Consider the following 25734-nt stretch of genomic DNA (forward strand, 5'->3'; position numbering starts at 1 on the left):
GCAATAGACATACTGCAAATAGATAACAGCTCTCTTCAATCAGGCAATTTCCCAAAAGCCTTGAAAACTGCAGTTATTAAACCCCTTATAAAAAAGCGGAGCCTAGATGCCTCTATTATTAACAACTATAGACCAATATCAAACCTATCTTTCATAAGTAAAATCATTGAGAAAGTTGTCCTCCAGCAACTTAATCACTTCCTGGCTTCAACTGGCTGCTACGACAACTTCCAATCAGGATTTTGACCTCTTCATAGCACCGAGACCGCCCTTATTAAAGTTGTAAACGACATCCGTCTTAACACAGACTCTGGCAAAGTTTCAATATTAATGCTATTAGACCTCAGTGCTGCATTCGACACTGTTGATCACTCAATACTTTTGGACAGTTTGGTAAAATGGGTGGGGCTTTCAGGCACAGTTTTAAGTTGGTTCAGGTGATATCTACAAGATAGGAACTATTTTGTTTCCATTGGCGACTTTGTATCAGAACCAACCAACTTGTGGAGTCCCGCAAGGTTCGATCTTAGGGCCCTCTTTATTCAACATCTACATGCTCCCACTAGGGCAAATCATGCGAAATAATAATATTGACCACCACTGCTATGCCGATGACACTCAAATCTATGTAGCGCTATCACCAAATGACTATCGCCCCATAGATCTGCTGTGTCAGTGCATTGAGCAAGTCAAAGACTGGATGTGCCAAAATTTCCTCCAACTAAATAAGGACAAAACAGAGATAATTGTTTTTGGTGCTAAAAAAAGAAAGGCTTAAAGTAACCCAACACCTTCACTCTCTGTCCCTGAAAACTTCAAACATAGAAAGTAGGCGCGAGAGTAGACCACCAGGTCCATCGAGCCCGCACCGCCACTCGCTCATGGCTGAACACTAAACAGACACACTTACCCACAAACAGTAGACACAAGACACAGAACACAAGACACTACCCTCCCCTTTATACCGCTATCACCCCTCTCCACCCCAAAAACCTCGTGATCTCCTGGGGGAGGCAAAAAACCGGATAAAAACCCAGGTCCAATTCGGGAAAAAAATCCGGGAAATTCCTCTCCGACCCCAATCTAGGCGATCGACACTTGTCCAGGAGATCACTCAGGTCTTACTATACTAACCATACCTAGGTCCATATCCCTGCCCTCTCCCCGTAGCCCCTTATCCCCTTGGCAGCTAAAAAACCATCTATTTTAGTCTTAAATATATTTAAAGTTTCTGCTTCCACTGCTCCCTGGGGCAGTGAATTCCATAAATTAACCACCCTCTGGGTGAAGAAGTTCTTCCTCATCTCAGTTTTAAAAGAGCCCCCCCTTATTCTGCAACTATGTCCCCTAGTTCTAGTTTCCCCGATCATTGGGAACATCCTCGGTGCATCCACCCGATCAAGGCCCCTCACGATCTTATATGTTTCAATGAGATCGCCTCTCATTCTTCTAAACTCCAAAGAGTAGAGTTCCAGCCTACTTAACCTTTCCTCATATGTCAATCCCCTCATTGCAGGAATTAATCTTGTAAACCTTCGCTGCACTGCCTCCAGGGCTAGTACATCCTTTCTTAAGTATGGACCCCAGAACTGTACACAGTATTCCAAATGTGGTCTCACTAATACTGTGTACAGCTGCAGCAAGACCTCCGTGTTTTTATACTCAATCCCCCTAGCAATAAAGGCCAAAACTCCATTGGCCTTCCTGATTGCTTGCTGCACCTGCATACTAACTTTTAGTGATTCATGTACTAATACCCCTAGATCCCTTTGCGTTGCATTACAACGCAGCTCCTCCTCATTTAGAAAATAACTTGCCCTATCATTTTTTTTCCCAAAGTGAATGACTTCACATTTATTAGTATTAAACTTCATCTGCCAAGTTGTTGCCCACTCACCTAGCTTATCTATATCCTTTTGCAGACTCTTCTTATCCTCCTCATCCCCTACTTTTCCTCCCATTTTTGTATCGTCCGCAAATTTTGATATATTACACTTGGTTCCCTCCTCCAAATCATTTATATAAATTGTGAACAACTGGGGTCCCAGCACCGACCCTTGCGGAACCCCGCTAGTTACCGGTTGCCATCCCGAGTATGAACCATTTATCCCCACTCTCTGCTTCCTATTTGTTAGCCAATCCTCTACCCATGCTAATATATTACCCCCAATTCCATAATTTTTTATTTTTAGCAATAGTCTCTTATGTGGCACCTTGTCAAAAGCCTTTTGGAAGTCCAAGTATACCACATCCACCGGTTCCCCTTTATCCACCCGGGTTGTTACTTCCTCAAAGAATTCGAGCAAATTCGTTAAACAGGACTTCCCCTTCACAAAACCATGCTGGTTCTGTCCGATGAAGTCATGTTTATCCAAGTGCCCCGTTAGTGTTTCTTTAATAATTGTCTCTAACATTTTACCCACCACCGATGTTAGACTAACCGGTCTATAGTTACCCGCTTTCTGTTTACTTCCTTTTTTAAATATAGGTGTTACATTGGCCATTTTCCAATCCACTGGGACCGTTCCTGCCTCCAGGGAGTTTTGGAAAATTATCACCAATGCATCCACAATCCCCACCGCTATCTCCCTCAAGACCCTTGGATGTAATCCATCAGGCCCAGGGGATTTATCCTCCTTCAGTCTCATTAATTTCCCTAATACCACCTCCTTGGTGATCTTAATAGTATTTAGCTCCTCCATTCCTACCGCCCCCTGTTTATCCAACGTTGGAATATTTTTTGTGTCTTCTATGGTGAAGACTGATACAAAATACTCGTTTAATGCCTTTGCCATTTCCATGTTCCCCACCAACAACTCTCCAGTCTCACCCTCCAATGGACCAACGTTCACCTTAGCCACCCTTTTTCTTTTTATATAGCTATAAAAACTCTTACTATTAGTTTTTATGTTGTTTGCTAAATTCCTTTCATAGTCTATTTTCCCCGTCTTAATTAATCTCTTAGTTATTTTTTGCTGACCTTTAAATGCTTCCCAATCCTCTACCCTCCCACTATCTCTGGCTACCTTATATGCCCTTGCCTTCAGCCGAAAACTATCCTTTATAGTTTTACTGAGCCATGGCTGACTGTTCTTACCCTTACCCCTTTTTTTCTTCATAGGAATAAATTTTTCTTGAAGGTTATACAGTAGACCCTTAAACGTACACCACTGCTCATGTACCGTCTTATTCTTGAGTCTGCTATCCCAGTCAACTTTGATCAGCTCAGTCCTCATACCTTCATAATCCCCCTTATTTAGACTAAGCACCCTAGCCTGAGTTTCAACCTGCTCCCCTTCTATTTGAATATGGAATTCGACCATATTGTGGTCACTTGTTCCCAACGAGTCCCTAACTATGACATTTTTAATTAATCCTGCTTCATTACACAGGACCAGATCCAAGATTGCCTCCCCCCTTGTCGGTTCTGTGACATACTGTTCTAGGAACCCGTCTCTAATACATTCTATAAATTCTTCCTCTAGTCTACCCTGCCCAGTTTGGTTTGCCCAATTAATATGAAAATTGAAGTCCCCCATGATTACAGCAGTTCCCTGAAGCCAGAAATCTCGGGGTTATTATGGATTCATATTTACATTTCGACAGTCACATCAAATCAGTAACAAAATCGGCCTACTATCACCTCAAAAACGTAGCAAGATTAAGAGGACTCGTGTCAGCTCAAGACATAGAAAAACTTGTACATGCCTTTATTACTAGTAGGCTAGATTATTGTAACGGTCTCCTTGCAGGTCTTCCGAAAAAAAACTGTCAGGCAGCTACAGCTTGTTCAGAACGCTGTTGCTGGAGTTCTAACAAAGACCAAAAAATTTGAACACATTACACCAATCCTTAAATCCTTACATTGGCTCCCTGTATGTCAGAATTGATTTCAAAATCCTGCTGCTCATCTATAAATCACTACATGGTTTAGGGCCAAAGTATATCACTGACATGCTTCCACTATATAAGCCTTCTAGACCGCTAAGATCTTCTGAGACCAATCTGTTAGTGATTCCCAGAGTAAATACAAAACATGGGGAAGCAGGATTTAGTTACTATGCAACAAATAGCTGGAATAAACTTCCTGAAGATTTAAGACTTGCCTCAACTTTGACCACTTTTAAAACAAGCCTGAAACTTTTATGTTTACTTTAGCTTTCAGCTAAATCTTAACTACATTGCACTTTTAACTTTTGCACTTTTTATAATGCATTTTTAACTTTGGTTTTCTTTTCTTTTAATTCTTCTATTTTATTTCATTTTATTATTTCATTTTATTGTATGACATGTATTTATGTGAAGCACTTTGAGTCTGCTTGGTGTATGAAATGTGCTATATAAATAAAGTTGCCTTGCCTTGCCTAATATAGGTATAATAATAATATAATATTATTATACCTATATATATTCCAGATAGATATATTCCTCTGTTTTCCTGGAAACTGCCGCTACGGACGGCACTATGTACACCCCCCCCCCCCCAGGCCCGCGGAGAAGATCAGCGGCTCCGCGTTGGCGATCCGGCCGCTTTTTAATTGAGACCGCGGCTTCACTGTTAAATACATAGGCCCCGCGATCGGAGCACCTTTTCCCGGTAAGTTATCGCAGGCAGCTCCGAGATTAGATGATTAAGACTTGTTACTCTACAACAAGCTGGCATTAGTGAAAATGTTTAATTTACCTTGTTATTGATGCATATAGTTTAGGCCCTCAACTTCATGAATGAGTGAAGGAGTGAGTGAGTGAATGTACAGCCTCCAAATCTCATCTTTTCTCATTATAAACGGTATGATAATTAAAATACTTGTTGCAATTAAAATTTGACAGAATAGAGGGTGTCTATCCAAGAAAGGTTTTGGTTATTTGTCTTAATTGAGCTGAGTTCGCTGCTCTAGACTGATCTATAAGATTATTCATTAGGCCCCTACATTCCAGGAATAAAACCGTGGCCTGCCCAACTTCTCCCTATAGCTCAGGCCCTCGTACTGTTATCTGATGATTATAGATGAAGAACAAATAAAATTAAGCAGGTAACCAGTCTTGTATGCTAGCCATCTGCTCACTAATAAAAATTATTTCTGGTTATTTTCTTATGTGTCACATCTGTTCTTCCAAGTAGTTGTCCAATGGTCGTATTGGACGGAATTTGAGAGGTTACTCATAATAAGGCAAATGGCAGAATTGAAAATTAGTTCTGATGGTATTTCAAAGACAAACTGAAGTATTTGGTTATTTCACAGCTTTATTATTGCAAAAACCAGTTTGATTTAATGTGGGTTCAGTCCACTAGAATACTTGAAGGAGGTTGCATTTACATGGTCTTGCAGACAGTCATAGAGGACAGAAACAAGACCTTCAACCCAACTTGCCCAAGCCGACCAGGTTGCCCCTGCAAGTTGTCCTATTCCCTTGCTTTTTGTCCGTATTCCTCCATGATGGATCCCATAGAAGAAGCATTCCGACCCGAAACGTCACCTATCTGTGTTTCCGTTAAAATATCTGTTTGTATCTGCCTTAATGACTTCAGCAGCTCATTCCATATACCTACCATCCTCTGTCAAAATGTTTCCCCTCTGGTTCTGGTGAAATCTTTCTTCCCATACCCTAAACCTATACCCATTTAGTTCTTGATTTCCCTTTGTGCATTCACTCTTATCTATTTCCCTCGTGATTTTATACACCTATAAGATCACCCCTCAGCCCCCTGTGCTCTAAGGAATAAAGTCCTTGCCTGCACAGCCTCTCCTTTTAGTTCAGGTCCTCAAGCCTGTAATAGTCTCTGCAGTCTTTATGGCATATTTGCTGTAGCAAAGTGGCAACATTGAACTATGTGGGCTTGCCAATGTCTTGTGCTACTATGACTTGACATCCCACCTTCTCTGATTGCTGATTGCATGCCAAAGGATGCCTTCAACACCCATTGCAACATTTGCAATGTCATTTTCAACCAACTTTGTACTTGTACTCCTAGATTCCTTTATTCAACAACATTCTCCAGGGCCCTATCATTCACCGCTGAGATCCTGCCCTGGTTTGACTTCCCACGTCACACCTATCTGAATTAAACTCTATTATCTTCATAGGGAGAGGATTTGAGTATAGGAGCAAGGAGGTCCTACTACAGTTGTACAGGGACCTGGTGAGACCACACCTGGAGTATTGTGTGCAGTTTTGGTCTCCTAATTTGAGGAAGGACATTCTTGCTATCGAGGGAATGCATCGTAGGTTCACCAGGTTAATTCCTGGTATGGTGGGACTGACATATGATGAAAGAATGTAGTCTTGTAATCACTGGCATTTAGAAGGATGGGATCTTATAGAAACATATAAAATTCTTAGGATTGAACAGGCTGGATGCAGGAAAAATGTTCTCTGCTGGGGGAGTCGAGAACCAAGAGTCACAGTTTAAGAATAAGGGGTAGGCCATTTAGGACTGAGATGAGGAAAACCATTTTCACCCAGAGTGTTGTGAATCTGTGGAATTCTCTGCCACAGAAGGCATTGGATGCCAATTCACTGGATATTTTCATGAGTGTTAGATTTCTTTCTTGGGGCCAACTGAATCAAGGGATATGGGGGAAAAAGCAGGAAACGGGATGCTGGTTTTAGATGATCAGCAATGATCATGTTGAATGACAATGCTGGCTCGAAGGGCCAAATGGCCTACTCCTGCACCTATTTTCTATGTCTATGTTTCTAACCACTCTTCGACCCACCTGCCCAGCTGATCAAGATCCTACTGTAATTCTTGTGGGTTAACATATGATGAGCGTTTGACGGCATTGGTCCTGTACTCGTTGGCGTTCTGAAGAATGAGGGGGACCTCATTGAAACGTACCAAATAGTGAAAGGCTTGGATAGAGTGGGTGTGGAGAGGATGTTTCCATAAGTGGGAGAGTCTAGGGCTCAAGGTCATATGCTCAGAATTAAAGAACTTTCCTTTAGGAAGGAGATAAGGAATTTCTTTAGTCAGAGGGTGGTGAATCTGTGAAATTATTTGCCACAGAAGGCTGTGGAGGCTGTCAATGGATATTTTTAAGGCAGAGATAGATAGATTTTTGATTAGTACAGGTGTCGGGTTTAGCTTAGAGATACGGCACGGAAACAGGCTCACCGACCCGCCGACCAGCGATCCCCGCACATTAACACCATCCTACACCCACTGGGGAAAGTTTTTTTGCATTTACCAAGCCAAGCCTACAAACCTGTATGTCTTTGGAGTGTGGGAGGAAACCGATGGGGAGAACGTACAAACTCTGTACAGACTGCATCTGGTTTGAACCCGGGTCTCTGGCGCTGCATTCGCTGTAAGGCAACACTTCTACTGCTGCCTCACCATGACCGCCACAGTAATGGGGAGAAGGCAGGAGAATGGGGTTAGGAGGGAGAGGTGGATCAGCCATGTTTGAATGGCGAGGTAGACTTGATGGGCTGAATGGCCTAATTCTGCTCCTATTATAGTGACATATTGGCTAATAATTAAAGTAAAATAAAATGCTTTTTTTAATCTGAATGTTGATGACTACAGTGGGACCATGCTAAATGTATAAAGTTGAGGTCTCTCTACCGTGTTTCTGGCCCCTTGTGTTCGTAAGATTAAAAACAGTCCCTGGTTTGACTGGGGACTTCAGGGACACCACGGGAAGCTATTTGCGCTGGCATCTGACCCCCAGGTGTAGATGTCTGAAATTTGTGTGTGTGTTTTTCTATAGAAACATTGGATACTCATCCACACAGTGTAGCCCAATAAATCATTTTTTTAAATTCTGTTTTATTGTGTAGTGATGTTGCATATCTTGCAGGTGCCCTAACTAATTTTCTGTAACTTGGTCTCAGATGAGCATTTGAAATTAACCAGCTATCGTTTAAAATAAGCAACTAAAAAAAAATCCATACAATTCATATTTGCTCGGTAATAAATTTATTGGGTCATAAAAATTGCCAATGGAACAGTACACTGTTTGCATGAAAATTATAATAATCACACAAACTATTGTCTCATCTTATAGACAAATCCTGTGTGGCAAACCTAAAAAAATAAAATCGCCTCTATGCTTGTAGAGAAACCTTCCCATATGCTGAAGATGGTTACAAATTGAATAATTAGTTTTAAAATGTAATGTTTTAATTTGCTGCATGGTGTTAATTGAAGTCCTAGTTTTTATGACCAGAAGATGCAATTCCAGGGTGAATTAAAGGGGCCCTATTTAAATCCATTTGATTTTTAGTAATTGCTGATGTCACGATATGACAGCATGTAAGCTGCTATGGAATGAGCAGCATTGCTGGTTTGATGGAATGTAGTAATTTTGCAGTGTTTATAAATTACATTTTGTTCTTTCTTGCAGAGCAACAGCTACCCACCAATGTCAGACCCATACATGCCCAGTTATTATGCTCCTTCCATTGGATTTCCATATTCTCTTGGTGAAGCTCCCTGGTCAACAGGGGGAGATCCTCCAATGCCATACCTAACAACATATGGACAGATGAGCAATGGCGAGCATCACTTTATACCAGATGGTGTATTTAATCAACCAGGGGCCTTGGGGAGCACCCCACCATTTTTGAATCAACATGGATTTAACTTTTTTCCTGGGAATGCGGACTTTTCTACTTGGGGAGCAAGTGGATCTCAAGGACAGTCAACACAAAGCTCTGCATACAACAACAGTTATGGATACCCACCCAGTTCTCTTGGAAGAGCCATAGCTGATGGACAAGCTGGATTTGGAAATGACTCTTTGAGCAAAGTGCCTGGCATAAATAGCATTGAGCAAGGCATGACTGGACTGAAGATTGGAGGAGATATGACGACAGCTGTCACAAAAACTGTAGGTTCAGCTCTTAGTAGCACAGGTATGTGCAGTAGCATTGTTGCTAATAGCATTCCAGCAACCACATCAGCACCTAAGCCAACATCATGGGCTGCTATTGCCAGGAAACCTGCAAAACCTCAGCCCAAGCTAAAGCCCAAGACTAATGTGGGATTAGGTGGATCTGCAGTGCCACCTCCACCTATAAAACACAACATGAATATTGGAACTTGGGAAGACAAAGGTAATGTGCACAAAGCCCCACCTACACAGCAAGTTCTGCCTCCTCAAGTAGTTATCCAGCAACATCAGCTTCCACCGCAACCAATCGCTATTCAGACTCAACCAACACATCAACAACCACAGCATCTAGGGCCTCAACAACCTCAGGGTCAGCAGCAGTTACAAAACCGCTGGGTGGCTCCTCGTAATCGGGGAGCTGGCTTCAATCAGAACAGTGGTACTAATAGTGAGAGTTTTGTGTTGGGTATGGCCTCTTTAAGCACTTCACCACCTGGAGGAGAAGTACATCCTGTATTGGAAAAATTAAAAGGCATTCACAACTACAACCCCAAAGATTTTGACTGGAGTCTGAAGACGGGACGTGTATTTATAATTAAAAGTTACTCTGAGGATGATATACACCGTTCCATCAAATATTCTATTTGGTGCAGTACTGAGCATGGTAATAAACGTTTGGATGCTGCTTTCCGCTCTTTGAACGGTAAAGGGCCACTCTATTTACTCTTTAGTGTGAATGGAAGTGGACATTTTTGTGGAGTGGCTGAGATGAAATCAGCTGTGGACTACAATGCTTATGCTGGAGTGTGGTCACAGGATAAATGGAAGGGCAAGTTTGAAGTGAAGTGGTTCTTTGTGAAAGATGTACCGAATAACCAGCTGCGGCATATTCGTTTGGAAAACAATGATAACAAACCGGTTACCAACTCAAGGGACACACAGGAGGTGCCCCTAGAAAAAGCCAAGCAAGTGCTTAAAATAATTGCTACTTACAAGCATACCACTTCAATCTTTGATGATTTTGCACATTATGAAAAGCGTCAAGAGGAGGAGGAAGCCATACGTAGGGTAAGTGTGGAACAGATGATATCGGTTGTTTACACTTAAGCCAAAGTTTTTTAAGTTACTGATATTTTATGTACAACCATGAATCAGGTAACTGCCTAATATTGGTATTCAAGAATTATCAGAAATCTTTCATGGCAAACTTCTGAAGGTATAACTAATTCTCAAAGGTCTTAGATCCTTGAAATATTTAAAACTTTGGCTAATGATGTACAGTGTGTGAATTAAACGGGCCTATTTGTGCAAGTTAATGTAAACCAATATATCAGAAACTCATGTTTAGTAGCCCATCAAGGATTGGTGCTGGTTCCATTGGGTTGGATAAACGTCCTGCAGTTTTTCCACTCATTCCTTGACATTTTTCAATAGTGCTAAATACAAAAACAAAGAAAAATGTGCAACAAACTCCCGTTACAATGCAAAAAGAATAGGAAAACTGGTTCCTATACTGCAGAATCTCTCACCCCTTGCATACAGAAAGTCAAGTCATACAGTACTTAAATGTGCCCTTCGGCCCAACTTGTCCATACCGACCAAGATTCCAATCTAAGATAATCCGATTTGCCTGAGTTTGCCTATATCTATCCGAACCTTTCCTATCCATGTACGTCCAAATGATATTTCAATGTTGTTATACCTTCCTCGACCACTTCCTCTGCTAGCTCTTTCCATACAAGCAGCTGTGTTTGGGGGAAAAAAAGTTGCCCTTCGGGAAATCTTTTCACTTTCACTTTAAACCTATCCCCTTTTTCTTGCTTTCTGAAACCTAAGAAAAAAGACTTAAGCATTCACCATATCAATGCCATTCATTATTTTATATACATCTATAAGATCATCCCTTGGTCTCCCATGCTTCAAAGAGTAAAGTCTTATCCTGTCCAACCTCTGAAGAACAGTGTGCCAAAAGACCTCCATCATCCTACCTGTGGTGACACTTTCAGGGAACTATGGACTTGTTCTTCTAGGTCTCTGGCCTACACCACTTCCCAGGATCCTACTGTTCATTGTAAAAGTGCTATCCTGGTCTCACTTCCCAAAATGCCTTGCACTTATCTGAATTTTTCCATTTCTTGACCCACTTCCCAGCTGATTAAGATCCTATTATAAATAACCATGTCTTGTACGTTCTCACCCATATCATACGTAGCGATCTATAACTTATGATTCGGATTGGAACCTGTGACCATGAAACGGCTATTGGCCTCTGGATTAATGCCTGTGTTTTTAGCGAAGAATATTAGGGGGAATATTTGTTACGAGAGAAAAAAGATTGGAATGAGTTCCAACAATATGAGTAGTGTCCACTGTTGGAGGTTATAAGGAGCAGTGGAGTTAGGAGGCAGCATGAACTGGAAATTTAAGAGAAAATGAGATTGAGCTAGGATAAAATGATTGAAATAACCGGTAAAGAAATATTAGAGGAGAAAAGGAAATTAAGGATATTTTTGTATTTAAAGATATTTTGGTAGTAGGGGGTAAAGAACAGTTTTAGCAGATATTGCCTCGTGCTGGACAACCTGTGAACTTTGGCTTTTATTTTGGCATTCTGAAAGTGTGTACTAGATCATCTCGTACAAACCAGAGTTCAGGGTATACTAGAAATGTGTTAATCTGGCATATATTAGTGTTAACAAAAAAATTTTGCATTAAAAAAAAAAAAAGGGCAATGTTTTGAGTTAGGATACTTCAGATTGATTTTCAGACTCATTTTTATATTGTAGGCTATCAGTAGAGAGGTGACAAACTGGAAAATTCACAGGTATTTTTTGAACAATGTAGAGGAAAAGGAATCTGAAATACAAGTTTTGGAACTTTTCCTCAATATTGTGGATACATTTGGAATCGTGAACTCTGATTTTTTTTAAAAGTTCTTTGAATCTGATACTGACTGAATACTCTTGGAAAACACTTTGTTCAGTTCTATTATTCAATAACTTTATCCTCATTTAATGTTGTTCACACGTGCTTCTGGTTTTCATGTTATTGGTCTGCTAAGCAGTGCCCCATAATGCCAGGCTGTGACCATCCCTCTGGAAATTTAGCTACCTCTTCATACTGCCATCAATGAATTCTCCATCATTAACGTCATTAACGTCTGCACCAGTGTGCAGAAACTTCATTGGATTGCACACATCAAAAGCATCAAATGATGCGAAGACTTTCCACAATTTGTTTGTATATATATTATACTGAAAAAGACAAGTGTGATACAGGAAAGAAAAATAGCATGCTTGTTTGACATGCAGGCACCACAGTAAACATTTACACTTCCACCACAATGCACTGATTTGGGTGTACAGCAGTGTCGACTAGATATAGAACTTCTACCAACGAGAAGGAAAAGGAATTAAGCACGTAGGGACACTGGGGTCTATCTGCAAGTTTGTTCCAAAATAGTGCATTAACCTGGCTTCTAAATAAGCTATTTAGGTATAAGAAGGGTTTCGGCCCGAAACGTCGCCTATTTCCTTCGCTCCATAGATGCTGCTGCACCCGCTGAGTTCCCCCAGCAATTTTGTGTACCTTCTAAATAAGCTATTATTGGATCACTGCAATATGTTTAAATTCATGCAATTCATTAACTGGGTGAACTGGCCATTTTTACTGCAGCAGGCCACAAAAGAGGTTCACTATTACTTAAGGCAAATTGGGTGCAAATAACAAATTCTGGTTTTGTTAACTGTATTCATGTTCATAAATTAATGGGGGGTAATGCATCATACGTTTACTGTGTGCCATTTTTCCACTTGTTTTTCTGGCTCCAAGATATGCAAGGAAAAATAATGTGAGTTTAATGCCAATCTGTGGGGTAAAAAACACAGCTTTACAATTTGTCAAGTGAAACAGGAATGTTGATTAAGAAATGGAAAGTTGATAAGAGGTAAGGTGCAGTTTGGAATATGAAAATTCTGATTATAAGTGATAGATAGTGTGTAATTTGAAAGTACATGAAAGGACTGAAAAAATAGTTTCAATGAAATTCTGGCCTGCGACTAATGAGCTGTACAAATCAGTGGAGTCAAGTGTCATTCATAAGATGATTAAAGGAGATAATGTTTTAATCCTTGTAGACGCCCAACTGTTGTGCAAATCCTTTTACAAACATTCTCAGTCACAAGCCTTGGCTGTGAAATTATCTATGAATTACTGGCCATTAAAAATCATAATTTTCCTCCGAGATCATAATTTTCCTCCGAGAGGAAGGGAATTGATGGTAGTAAGTACATTGGTTTTTTTTTAAAGATACTTGCATAATCCTCAGGCACCCATATTGCATCAAGAGGAGGTAAAATATTATAATCAGCAATATTTGTCTAACAGTACATTATAATATTGATTTTTCTGTCCAACAGACCATCTACATGTCGATGCTTCAAGGGTGTCTATTTTGGTGCATTTGTCAAAGAGGTCTTTTGCAGGATGCACTGCCTCTTTGTCAAATACAAGTAAATTGCTGAAATAATTTGGATCACTGACACTCGTGTTACAGTCGCTTGGGTTATAGAGATTTAGCCTTGCAACATTTGCAAGTCACTGCTCAGAAATGTGTGAAACAGGATAAATTGCACTCAGAATTTATACGAGGGAAAAATAAACACGATGTTTGTAAGAAACAATAAAAGTTGTAAATGTTTGCTTTGTTGCACAATACAGTGGGGCAGTAAAAATTTGGATTGAACGTCACCTTGTCACTTAGATCACCACTGATTTCCTCCTTTGCCATGTCTCTCCAGTCTGCTAAACAGGCAAACAGACATTTCAGAATACAGCACTACTGTTCTCCACCTGCAATGCATTTTCCTTGCCATTGAATTATAGGTAGCAGTAGCAGCCTTGGTAGACTCCTTAAAGTAATCCCTTTGCCTTTACTCCCCCAAAATCATCACACTTTAAACCATTAATCCCTTGAACTATTTACCGTGCCCTCCATGCTGATTGGCACAAAGACCCATCATTTATTTATTTGCATCTGTACTTCACAATTTGAGATTTGTAATCGAAAACGTCACATGCAGTTAAAGTGCACATTGTCAGATTTTATTAAAGGGTATTTTAATACATTTTGGTTTCACCATGTAGAAATTACAGCTGTTTATACATAGTCCTCCCCCATCTCAGGGCACCATAATGTTTGGGACTCATGGCTTCATGGTGTTTGTAATTGCTCAGGTGTGTTTAATTGCCTCCTTAATGCAGGAATAAGAGAGCTCTCAACACCTAGTCTTTCCTCCAACCTTTCCATCACATTTGGAAGCTTTTATTGTTGTTTATCAACATGAGGAACAAAGTTGTGCCAATGAAAGTCAATAAAGGCATTATGAGATTGAGAAACAAGAATAAAACTGTTGGGGACATCAGCCAAACCTTGGGCTTACCAAAATCAACTGTTTGGAACATCACTAAGAAGAAAGAGAGCACTGGTGAGCTTACTAATTGCAAATGGACTGGCAGGCCAAGGAAGACCTCCATAGCTGATGACAGAAGAATTCTCTGTAATAAGGAAAAATCCCCAAACCTGTCCGACAGATCAGAAACACTCTTCAGGAGTAAAGCGTGGATTTGTCATTGACCACTGTACGCAGAAGAATTCATGAACAGAAATACAGAGGCTACACTGCAAGATGCAAACCACTGGTTAGATGCAAAAATGGAATTGCCAGGTTACAGTTTGCCAAGAAGCACTTAAAAGAGCAAGCACAGTTCTGGGAAAAGGTCTTATGGACATATGTGATGAAGATTAACATATCAGAGTGATGGCAAGAGCAAAGTATGGCAGAGAGAAGGAACTGCCCAAGATCCAAAGCATACCACCTCATCTGTGAAACACGGAGGTGGGGGTGTTATGGCCTGGGCATGTATGGCTGCTGAAGGTATTGGCTCACTTATCTTCATTGATGATACAACTGCTGATGGTAGTAGCATAATTAATTCTGAAGTGTATAGACACATCCTATCTGCTCACGTTCAAACAGATGCCTCAAAACTTGCGGTTCATTCTACAGCAAGACACTGATCCCAAACATACTGCTAAAGCAACAAAGGAGTTTTTCAAAGCTAAAAAATGGTTAATTCTTGAGTGGCCAAGTCAGTCACCCAATCTGAACCTAATTGAGCATGCTTTTTATATGCTGAAGGGAAAACTGAAGGGGACTAGTCCCCAAAACAAATATACGCTAAAGATGGCTGCAATACAGGCCTGGCAGCGCATCATCAGAGAAGACACCCAGCAACTGGTGATATCCATGGATTGCAGACTTCAAGCAGTCTTTGCATGCAAAGGATATGCAACAAAATACTAAACATGACTTATTTCAATTACATGACACTGCTGTGTCCCAAACATTATGGTGCCCTGAAATGGGGGGAGCTATGTATAAACACTGCTGCAATTTCCACATGGTTAAACCAAAATGTGTAAAAATGGTCTTTATCTGGCAATGTGCACTTGAACTGCATGTGTTTTTTTTTTTTCTATTACAAATCTCAAATTGTTGGATTACAGAGGCAAATAAATAAACAATGAGTCTTTGTCCCAAACATTATGGAGGGCACTGTATCTTCTATGAACCCTGATCGTTGATTCCCTCCCCTTTACCTGATATCCTTACTTTCCCAATTCAGAGAAAATGCCTCGCAGAAGAGGAGAGCAACAGTTCACACTTTCTCACACAGGAGAGATCTGTGACTGCCAATCCAATCAAAGAAGTGACATCGTGTCCAAATCTCATTGCCCACAATATTGTTTACCTATAAATTGTTGAATGGAAACATTTGTTTCTTTTGCATGGGCCTTGTCAATACTCTTGTCAATAAACAATAAAAAGTTGGCCTTTTTGTCATTGACTATAAGAACAACATCCTGTAGGAATGCATCTCTGCTCCAACATGGGATTCAATGGGAAAAGAGGGTTCTCATTTTAGAAACTTGGGATGTGGACAGTTTTCTGAGAATGTAATCATTCTATAATGTGGGGATTACCTATCCATTGAGTCACAAAGATGATACTAATTGAAAATCCAGGTGTATTTTTAATAAAATGTAATGTTGGAAGCATTTTGTAATTACTTTGAACATGTTGGCGCTGAAAGTATTGATCATAAACTGGTTATATTAATACTGCTGGACACTTAATAAAACATTATTTCTGTAATTAAAACCAGAGTAATATATCCACTGTTAAATAGTTAATTATGTATCAAGTTTTAATATCTGCAGATACAATGTAAAGAAATTGCAGTCTACTGGGATTGCTCTGGAATATGCCTGAACATTTTTTCTCGTTATTTTTAAATGTCGAAATTTATGTTTAAAATTGAGTTATTTATTGGTTATGGGTAAAGCCAACAAATTTTAATTAAGGTCTATAAAGAAAAATCATAGTTGGGTAATACTGAGTTAGAGTCCGCTCCTTTTGCATGCATCCTTCAAATATTGATGACTACAATAGAAAAAAGCGCATTGCAATGGGGATATTTGGATTCTGCAACAGGGTTATGGTGAGTGAGTTGGCAAATGGAGTTTAATGTGGCAGGAATCAAAAGATAGACTGTTATCCAAAATGATGAAACTGCGAATTGGGTGCCGTACAGTGAGATCTAACAATTCTTGTATATGAACTGTGCAAAGGTTAGCCAGCAGGTGCAGCAAATAGTTATGAAAGCAAAGGGCAAAGGTGGTTTGAGTTTAAAAATGGGGAAGTATTGTTAATTGCACAGGGTGTGGGTGAGGTGGCACCTATGAAGTACTGTGCATAGTTTTGACACATTTAAAAGAGGATATTTAACAATGGAGGCTGTCCAAAAGAGAGAAAATACCTTGATTGACGAGGTTTCCGTCAAACAAGCAGCTAAAGTTGAATCTGTGTTACTGGGAATTTCAAAGGATGATGGTGATCTTTGTGAAACCTACGATCCTAAAGGGACATGGCAGGATAGTGTTGATTCAACCAATCAACGGTGGTACAGTCTTAATGAGGGGAGATATTTCCAAGGTAAGGAATGGTCAACTGAGTACATTGAGCATTTGTCTCACATGGAAGGGCGAGAGGAGGAGGAAGGATGAGTCTGGAAATCTCCACCCTGGTGAATTATGGCAGTTACATTATTGGAGGTATTTAAAGAAGTAGATAGTTTTTTTTGAAAGCTTGTTAATAAGCCAGTTCGGTCTACAGAAAAACGCAAGGGATCAGGTTATTCGAGAATTTAAAAAAAAAGTGAACAGGGTGCCTGGTAGCGGGGGAGAGCAGGGTGTAACAGCGAGAGAGAGGGGGCAGGTGCGAATGGGAGACGGTGAGAGAGAGGTTTCAGTTAGACAGACAACCACTGGTAAAGCCATGGTTCGTTGCTTCTAGGAGAGTCGAGAAAATGTCCTCAATCGATAGAATGCAACTTCAGAACCCCCTCGTCTCGACCGCGCTGGATATTTCCGCAGGCGCAAGGAACAAATGACCTAAAGTGTGCGTTGAGTGAACTGAATGTTCTTACCGTCCTCGTCGTACACCGGCGTTTTATGAGAGTGGTTGGATCCCGGGCTCGAGGAGTCAGCGCCCGATAGGTGAGCGGCCCGCGGTAGCTAGTGCCTCTCCGCTCGCCGCTGGAAGAACTGACACCTACTCCCCGGGTCGGGCGTGGCTCCTTGAACCCGCTGCTTTGCGGCGGCCGACTAGGATTCCAGAGCATCGCCGATCCCTCGCCGCCTGTCCATATAATGTGACCGACATTGGTTGTGCTGAAGCTAGGATCCAATCACTCACAAAACGTACGGCGAGGACGTTAAGAACATTCAGTTCACTCAACGCAAACTTTAGGTCATTTGTTCCATGGGAAATCTCCACTCCCATCCATCCCAACCACAGCGCTGCTCCCGCCTGCCCTGTCCCTTCCCCTCGGACTGGACACTCGGGAGGGGACGGGGACAGGGACGGATGGGGAAGGCCCAGTGGCGGCTGTTTAGAGACGAGACGCAGGTCGGCACACGCAACGGAATGGCCGCCGAAAGTGTTTATCCCGAGCGACCCATGACCTGTGCATGCGCAGTCGGAATACCGAACTGGCTTATTCAGGGCTATGAGGAATTAGCCAGAAGTTGAGATAGTCATATTGCATGGCGGGGCAGGCTTGAAGAACCAGGTACCTTTCTCCCCGGTTTTCATATCATCTTGTTCAACAAAAGATAAATATGCCCCATGATGTCCTATTATTAACATCTACTAATAAACGCATCAATTAGAATTAAAGAAACATTTGGGTGTCCAGAATTGTAAATGAAATGAGCCTTTACTGAATCTCTCTCTGGTGTCAAAAACCTTAATTCTGACAAATGTAGTTATGCTCATAGGCCCATTTGTCCATTGATAGCTGTTCTTAGCCACGACATTTCACACCTCTCTTTAGTGCATTGCTCAACATATTTATACAGTTCTAGATCACTTAAGTGGCTGTCTGACATGTTTGACACAGCGACCTGTGAGACTTCAAAACCAATCACTGGTTCCAACCATCAATAAATTAATTGGAAATAGATTGAAGCCTGGTTCTTGCTTAATGTTTCTATGTTAACTATAACGCATTATGGGAAGGGGGGGGGGGGGTTTAAACAAATGTTAGGGCATATTTGAAAGCAAACCAATAGATATCAAATGAACAGATAATAAACTGCTTTTTAATCTTTATTTTACCTTTTTAATCTTTATTACCAGTCAGATAGACTTGTTCCCTCCTAATATAATGCCTCGTTGAGCTCTATCTTTTATTTTGTGGCACTATCTTTTTCTGATGTGGAAATAAATTTGCCTAAAAACTCTCATTGGTTAAGAAGGTATATTTGCCCATTCGTGCCAGGGACGTTTTTACAAGGTGTTGCTTCCTTTCACCATTCTATCAATTTATAGCTGCAAAAAGGAAGTAACCAATAACTGGCATGCCAATTAGAAGGACAAATGTTAAGTGTCCACTGACAATCCCATATCAGTGTGAATTAGATTTTGCAGATCCTTACATTTAATGTGGTTGCACGTGTGATCCTTTTTTAAAGTAATAAATGCTCAATATTTCTCTGATATTTGCAGGAGCGGAACAGAAGCAAGTAGTAACTGAATGGAGATGCTCTATCAGATTCACAACACTAATGATACAATCCTTGGAAATGCCTGGTATCTTCAAGGAACATGATTATTGGAACTTCACTGCTCATGGCAACCTCTACAGAACACTTGAACACAAAATTGGCTTTTCCGTGTTGGTTCTCATTACTGCATTTGCCCTTATACTCTTGTCTCAAAAAGCATTTGAGCGCTATAACTTTGTCAAGCACTTTCTGCCATCCTAAACTTTTATCAGTAATTCCGGTCTTTCTAAGTCACCCTCTTAGATGAATTACAGAAATTGAGTGAAAGTGAGAAACCAATAACCTTTTATTTGAATTTGTTTAATACTAATAATTAATGAGTGTAGTTTGGTCATTGATCTGAGATTTCAAAATGCTTGGCTCTTCAGAATCTTTTCTGTTTTTAGGATTTATTTTAAGTTAATTTTAGCTATTTTTGAACAATTGGGATATCATGTAATTTTTAGTTCAAACCGATAAATCCATTATAATGCCTTTGTGAAAATTATTGTACTCATTAAAGCAAATACATTGAATTAATATTTTGCCAAATGTGAAACAAACCGGAAGGTATGCAAATTTCTTACCCAAATTATTCTTGACTTTTTGAAATATAATTTAAAAAAATGTATGTGCAACCATTTGAATGCAATGCTCCTTTTTTTGTACACTGTATTACATAGGCTTCAGAAAAGTGCATTGGTCAAGGAAGGAGATGCTAGATGTTTGATACGACCATTTATGAAACTGTCCTAAGTAAATATACTTCAGTTTGATTTACATTTTTAGATCTGTAATATCTTTTAAATATAATTTCCTCACTTTGAATGTTTGCCCTTCTGGCAAGAAACTATCATGGAAGTGATTTTTATTCCCTCTTAAATGACTCATTAGCTTAATAAATCCAGTACTTCTTTAGCAAGTGTTATGGCATGAATTAATTTATGATGTGGTTTCACATTTTCATTTTTTCTGAGTACTACTTTACAGGAAATCAACCAATTTAGGAGATACTGAGCCCATAGTCTCCTGTTTACATATACCACATATATTGAGTCTCAGTGATGTAATTGCCTTAATTTATAATGTGCATTTTCAATAGGTACCAATAGCCTAATAGAAACAAAATGGACTTTTTATAAGCACAGTACTTAAATCACTGTTCATACCTTGAAGGCTATTTAATTTATTTTAGCACACTGTTTTCAATGTATTTAAATTTGGCAGTCTCCTAATGTGATCCTATAGTTGTCATGTGTTTATAATGTCCACGGTCATTTAAAATCTATGACGTTGATAGGGGTGCATATTTAGAGTTTAAAGTGCCCAGGTTGTTTAAAAGTGCATTGTGTACATGAAATCATTATCATAAATAATTTCATTGCTTCGTTCTTGCATATGTTGAAATTAAATTAACTAGTATGAAGACATCGAGTGTGAATTAGCATCGATATGTATAACTTCTATGCATTTACATCATGAAGTTCCCTGATTAAAATGTAGTAGTTCTGTTTTTTTCTTCTAGTAACCCAACTATTATACTGGCATCAGTTGGTGCAGTACTTGGTGAAATTAGTAATGCAAAAATAGAAAGTTTAGCGGACTTTGGAGCTATTTCTTGGTCACCTGACCTTTTACTTTCTAAATTGTTCTTAATTCTCCTTTGATTTAATCTTTGTATGTTGTTTACATGTTGTCCCAAATACCAATTTACACCTGTCATGGGTAGTGGTGTGATACTATATGTAAATTCCTGATTCCACTCATTTGAAAATATTTTAAGATTAGATCAGTAGCCTTAATATCCACACGACATTGCATGTATTTTTGTCTCTAGTTCAGTATGTTGTATGAAATCATACATATTTTGCAGACCTCTACAGAGTCACTACCAATACAGATGTATTTTAATGATTGACCTAAAAAAAATCAGCTGGAAGATTTAACTCTTTCTTCCCATGTTTCAAATATAATGGAATGTTCTCGGTCAGAAAAATTCAATGTGGTTAATTTATTTTATGTTCTGATTCTGGGGTAGTGAAAGAAAAATGTTCATTATTAGAGGCATATGTATTAAGGAAGTGAAAGCATTGCATGAATGCAAAATTACATGTCTTTGATTTAGAAAGTTCAGTTTTTATTGCTGACATTGTAGAAATGTCAGGCTAGGGTACTCTAATCCTAATTTGGAGCCCTTATTCTAATACAGTGCTAATATAATTTTTTGTTTAGTAAAGGTTATTTTGGAATGGCTTTGCAAACTGAACTTTTATTATTCAGATAGTTATCCAAGGAATAGAACATTGCAATCATAAATTTTAAAAAGGTCTATTCTTTCTCATAGTCATTAATATTCCCATACCTTTATATGCACCTCAATAAAATGCTTATTGTTCTATTATTCTTTAAAAAGAAATTGCTGTTTTATGCCTGCGCTAATATCCCACAAATTACTTTATCCTCCCATGCACCATCGGTCCTGCCTCTATCACAAAATTTGAATTGCTGTTTCATGTATAATTAAAGGTTAAAAGATCAAATTGTCTCATTTCATTAATTTGCGTATTTGATGTTTTCACTTTCTCTGCAGGCATATTTCCGCATTGTGCTGTGAATTGAATGAATTGTCTCTATTTAAACAGCATGTTTAATGAATGATTTCCTCATATCTTGTTTTTTTGAGGAAAAATCAGTCTCAAGAACATGCTCCTGTGGTCAATTTGTACAATAATGCATTCTGCTGTCGAGTGCTTAATTTTTGTACCTTCTCTCAACAGATGATAAATTGTTGCGTAGTGTTATCAGATTTCACCAGTAATGCGGTATTAGAGATCTCAAAAGGGTTGGTCAGAGGTAGAGTCAAAGAAAGATAATGGAATGTATGTGGAATCAATGGGACAGACATGACAAAAAGGACAGAGTAAAATTCAGCAATATGTGAGAATTTAAAGCAAGAGGGCACTCCAGTTGTAAACATACCATCATAGTTCATAAAATATATTTTGGTTGAATCGGAATGTTTTAATATAGACTTTATTGAATATGTTAAAGTAATTATCTTTGTTGATCATCACCCGAGGTGAGAATTCCAAGAGCCGTAGCTCCTGTTGCCTAAGCTATTTTACCAGAGCAATTTTGAAATCTCTCGAGAAACTAGTTGATTGATAATCCCTTGTTTTAAACTGATGTAGCATAGAGATGCAGATATAAATTCCATTAATCTCGGGGTAATCTTAAATATTTGAATATAGAGGTGTTTTTAAATCAACACGCACTTCAATACTAAGATGATCCTGTGATCTATTGGATCTGTGATCCTTTTAGCTCTTCATATTAAATTTTTGTTAGTTTTGGAAGACTGCAAAATAAATTTAGCATCAGGATTTGAATGCAGCGGCTGACTAACTTTCTACATTTGGTTTCCAAAACAGAGTCACCCATTTGTATAAATTAGTTTTTTCTTGACATGCTTTGGAACTGAAGGTGGGTATCTGAAGAAAAAACGATTGCTGGTTTGAAAGTGTAAGAAGAAATGGAACAACATTTGGAAAGTATTGTTTCAATTTCTTGGAACAGACCTGTGAGCAACTGACAGAATCACAATGGAAAAACTGAGGCTTTGGAAGACACTGATCGATCTACTCAAAGGCGTAGCAGGCACATAGTTTTCTAGGGTTGGAATTGCCAAAAGTATTGAAGCTGGCAAAATGCAGAGAACCCAAGGAGGCCAGGTGGTGAGTGTCAGTCATCTCTGGGCTTTGTTAGGGTTGAATGTTAGAAAACTTGGAAAAGAGCATAGGTGATACTTAAATTAAAAATCTGCCTGATATCTTCTCAATGTCTCCAGCCCCTGATTCCTACACTGCTGAAATAGATTTTTTTTTTTAAGTGTAGACATCAAATAGACAAAACAACTCGCAACCTTCAGGTGTGGAAATTTCCAAAGATTTCTCCACATTTCAGTCATAAAACCGTTTCCTTAGTACAGGGGTTGAGGAAATGGTCCCCAAGTATCTACCTTGTACATCTTGAATATCTATGTTTCACTGAAATTGCATCTTTTTAATGAGCTCCAATGAGTGTAGACAAGTTTGGCTCAATCAAATAGGATAATCACCTCATGAGGAATCAATCTATGAATCTACTTAGCAGCAAATCCTGAGACATGCATCCTTCATAGTTCAAAGCTATGCATAGTAGTCGATTTGGTCATTGCCAAGTCCCAGCAGCATCAGAAGGAATTCTTTTGTATTTTAACCTCATTGCAATAACAACCAACACACTATTTGCCTTCCGATCCTACAATTAATGGCCAAATTATTTCTGTAATTTGTGAACTAATATCAAGAATCCTTTGTACATCCACATTTACCAGTTCAAATCACTGCTGAAAACATTTTTTTTCACTCTTGCTACCAAAGTGCATATGTTTATACTTTCCTGCATTGTAATCTGACAGCTACCGCCAGCTTCATTTAACTAATCCATTTACAGATTCTTTGCATTCTCATCCATTGCTTGATTTCCTACTTACAGTGCCCTCCATAATGTTTGGGACAAAGACCCATCATTTATTTATTTGCCTCTGTACTCCACAATTTGAGATTTGTAATAGAAAATAATCACGTGGTTAACGTGCACATTGTCAGATTTTAATAAAGGGTATTATAAATTTTGGTTTCACCGTGTAAAAATTACAGCACAGCCCCCCCATTTCAGGGCACCATAATGTTTGGGACACAGCAATGTCATGTAAATGAAAGTAGTTATGTTTAGTATTGACGCCCTTCCCACCCGCACCACCCCCTCTCCGGGCACTTTCCCTTGCAACCGCAGGAAATGCTACACTTGTCTCTTTACCTCCCCCTTGATTCCATTCAAGCACCCAAGCAGTCTTTCCAGGTGTGGCAAAGGTTTACCTGCACCTCCTCCAACCTCATATATTGCATCCGCTGCTCTAGATGTCAGCTGCTCTACATCAGTAAGACCAAGCGTAGGCTTGGCGATCGCTTTGCCAAACACCTCCGCTCGGTTCGCAATAACGAACCTGATCTCCCAGTGGCTCAGCACTTCAACTCCCCCTCCCATTCCGAATCCGACCTTTCTGAACTGGGCCTCCATGGCCAGAGTGAGGACCACCGTAAATTGGAGGAGCAGCACCTCATATTTCGCTTGGGCAGTTTGCACCCCAGTGGTATGAACATAGACTTCTCTAATTTCAGGTAGCCCCTACTTTCTCCTCCCCTTCTCAACTCTCCCTTTCTTCTTCCCCCCCCAACCCTCACATCAATCTGAAGAAGGGTTTCGACCTGAAATGTTGCCTATTTCCTTCGCTCCATAGATGCTGCTTCACCCGCTGAGTTTCTCCAGCATTTTTGTCTACCTTCGATTTTCCAGCATCTGCAGTTCCTTCTTAAACACAATGTTTAGTATTTTGTTGCATATCCTTTGCATGCAATGACTGCTTTGAAGTCAGCGACTCAAAGACATCACCAGTTGCTGGGTGTCTTCTCTGGTGATGCTCTGCCAGGCCTGTATTGCAGCCATCTTTAGCTTATGCTAGTTTTGTGGGCTAGTCCCATTCAGTTTTCTCTTCAGCATATAAAAGGCATGCTCAATTGGGTTCAGATTGGGTGATTGACTTGGCCACGCAGGAATTGACCTGTGGCCAAGTCATAAATTGACATAATTTAGCTTTGAAAAACTCCTTTGTTGCTTTAGCAGTATGTTTGGGATCATTGTCTTTGGTTCTTGGTTACTTGGTCCTCCAAAATATTCCAACTGGAATTTAAACTGGAGGTGGTGAAGGGAGGGATTAAGCCAGAAAGGGTTATTGGGAAGAAAGTGCTACTTTAAATTTAGTTGCATCTGGTTGGGTAACTATAGTTTGGTGGAGATTATTCCATGCTTTAATTGTGCGTGGGAAGAACGAATTGCTGTACACATCTGTCTTGGTAGCTGGGATCACAAATTGGATCGAATGCCCTCGTCTGCTCCTAATTGGTTTGGGGTTGGTGTAGGTCTTGTGATCTATGCCTAGCTGACCATTTAACATTTTGTAAAAACAGGTCAAACGGTGAGCTTCACGTCTGTCTTGGAGAGGGTTCTACCCCAGAGAATTCAGAAGTTTGGTGACACTCGCTTCTCTCTCATAGGTGTTAGTAACAAATCGAGCGGCCTGTCTTTGGACACGTTCGATGGATGAAATGTTTTTATCTGTGTATGGGTCCCAAGCTGCAACTGCGTAGTCCAAATGAGGTCTAACGAGGGTGAAATACAGCTTCTCCTTGACAGAAGCTGAACAATGATGAAAGTTGCGCCTCAGGAAGTTTAGGACACCTGTTGTTTCGCTGTTGCATGATGAGTCTGACCATTCCAACGCAGATCATTCTGCAATTTGATGCCAAGATACTTGGTTTGTTTGGATTCTTCAAGGGTGACACCAAGTATGTTGTAGGATGTGACGCCTGGATTCCTCTTTCTGGTGACACGCATGGTTTCACATTTGGAAGGGTTGAACTGCATGCCCCATTGTTGTGACCACTCGACCATAGTATCGAGATCCTTTTGGAGAGCATCTTCATCATCAGTTGACTTAATTGGACGGTACAGCAAACAATCATCAGCGAATAGTCTGGTCGTACTTGCGACTTTTTCATGGATGTCATTTATGTAAAGCAAAAATAGATGTGGGCCAAGTACTGTGCCCTGGGGTGTACCACT

At 39.8% G+C, this 25734-nt stretch overlaps 1 protein-coding gene across 2 annotated transcripts in view; it reads left to right on the forward strand.

Moving 5' to 3' along the window:
• The window catches only part of ythdf3 (YTH N6-methyladenosine RNA binding protein 3), a 44340-nt gene extending 22789 nt beyond the window's left edge, over window positions 1–21551 (forward strand). For both annotated transcript variants that reach the window (XM_033019795.1, XM_033019794.1), the window contains 2 exons: window positions 8352–9908; window positions 18974–21551. In XM_033019795.1, the coding sequence (XP_032875686.1) occupies window positions 8352–9908; window positions 18974–18994 (1578 nt within the window). In that variant the 3' untranslated portion in view covers window positions 18995–21551. The remainder of the gene's footprint in view (window positions 1–8351; window positions 9909–18973) is intronic.
• The last annotated feature ends 4183 nt before the right edge of the window (window positions 21552–25734 follow it).

This window comes from Amblyraja radiata, chromosome 4 (assembly GCF_010909765.2).
Source record: "Amblyraja radiata isolate CabotCenter1 chromosome 4, sAmbRad1.1.pri, whole genome shotgun sequence".
Lineage (NCBI taxonomy): Eukaryota > Metazoa > Chordata > Chondrichthyes > Rajiformes > Rajidae > Amblyraja > Amblyraja radiata.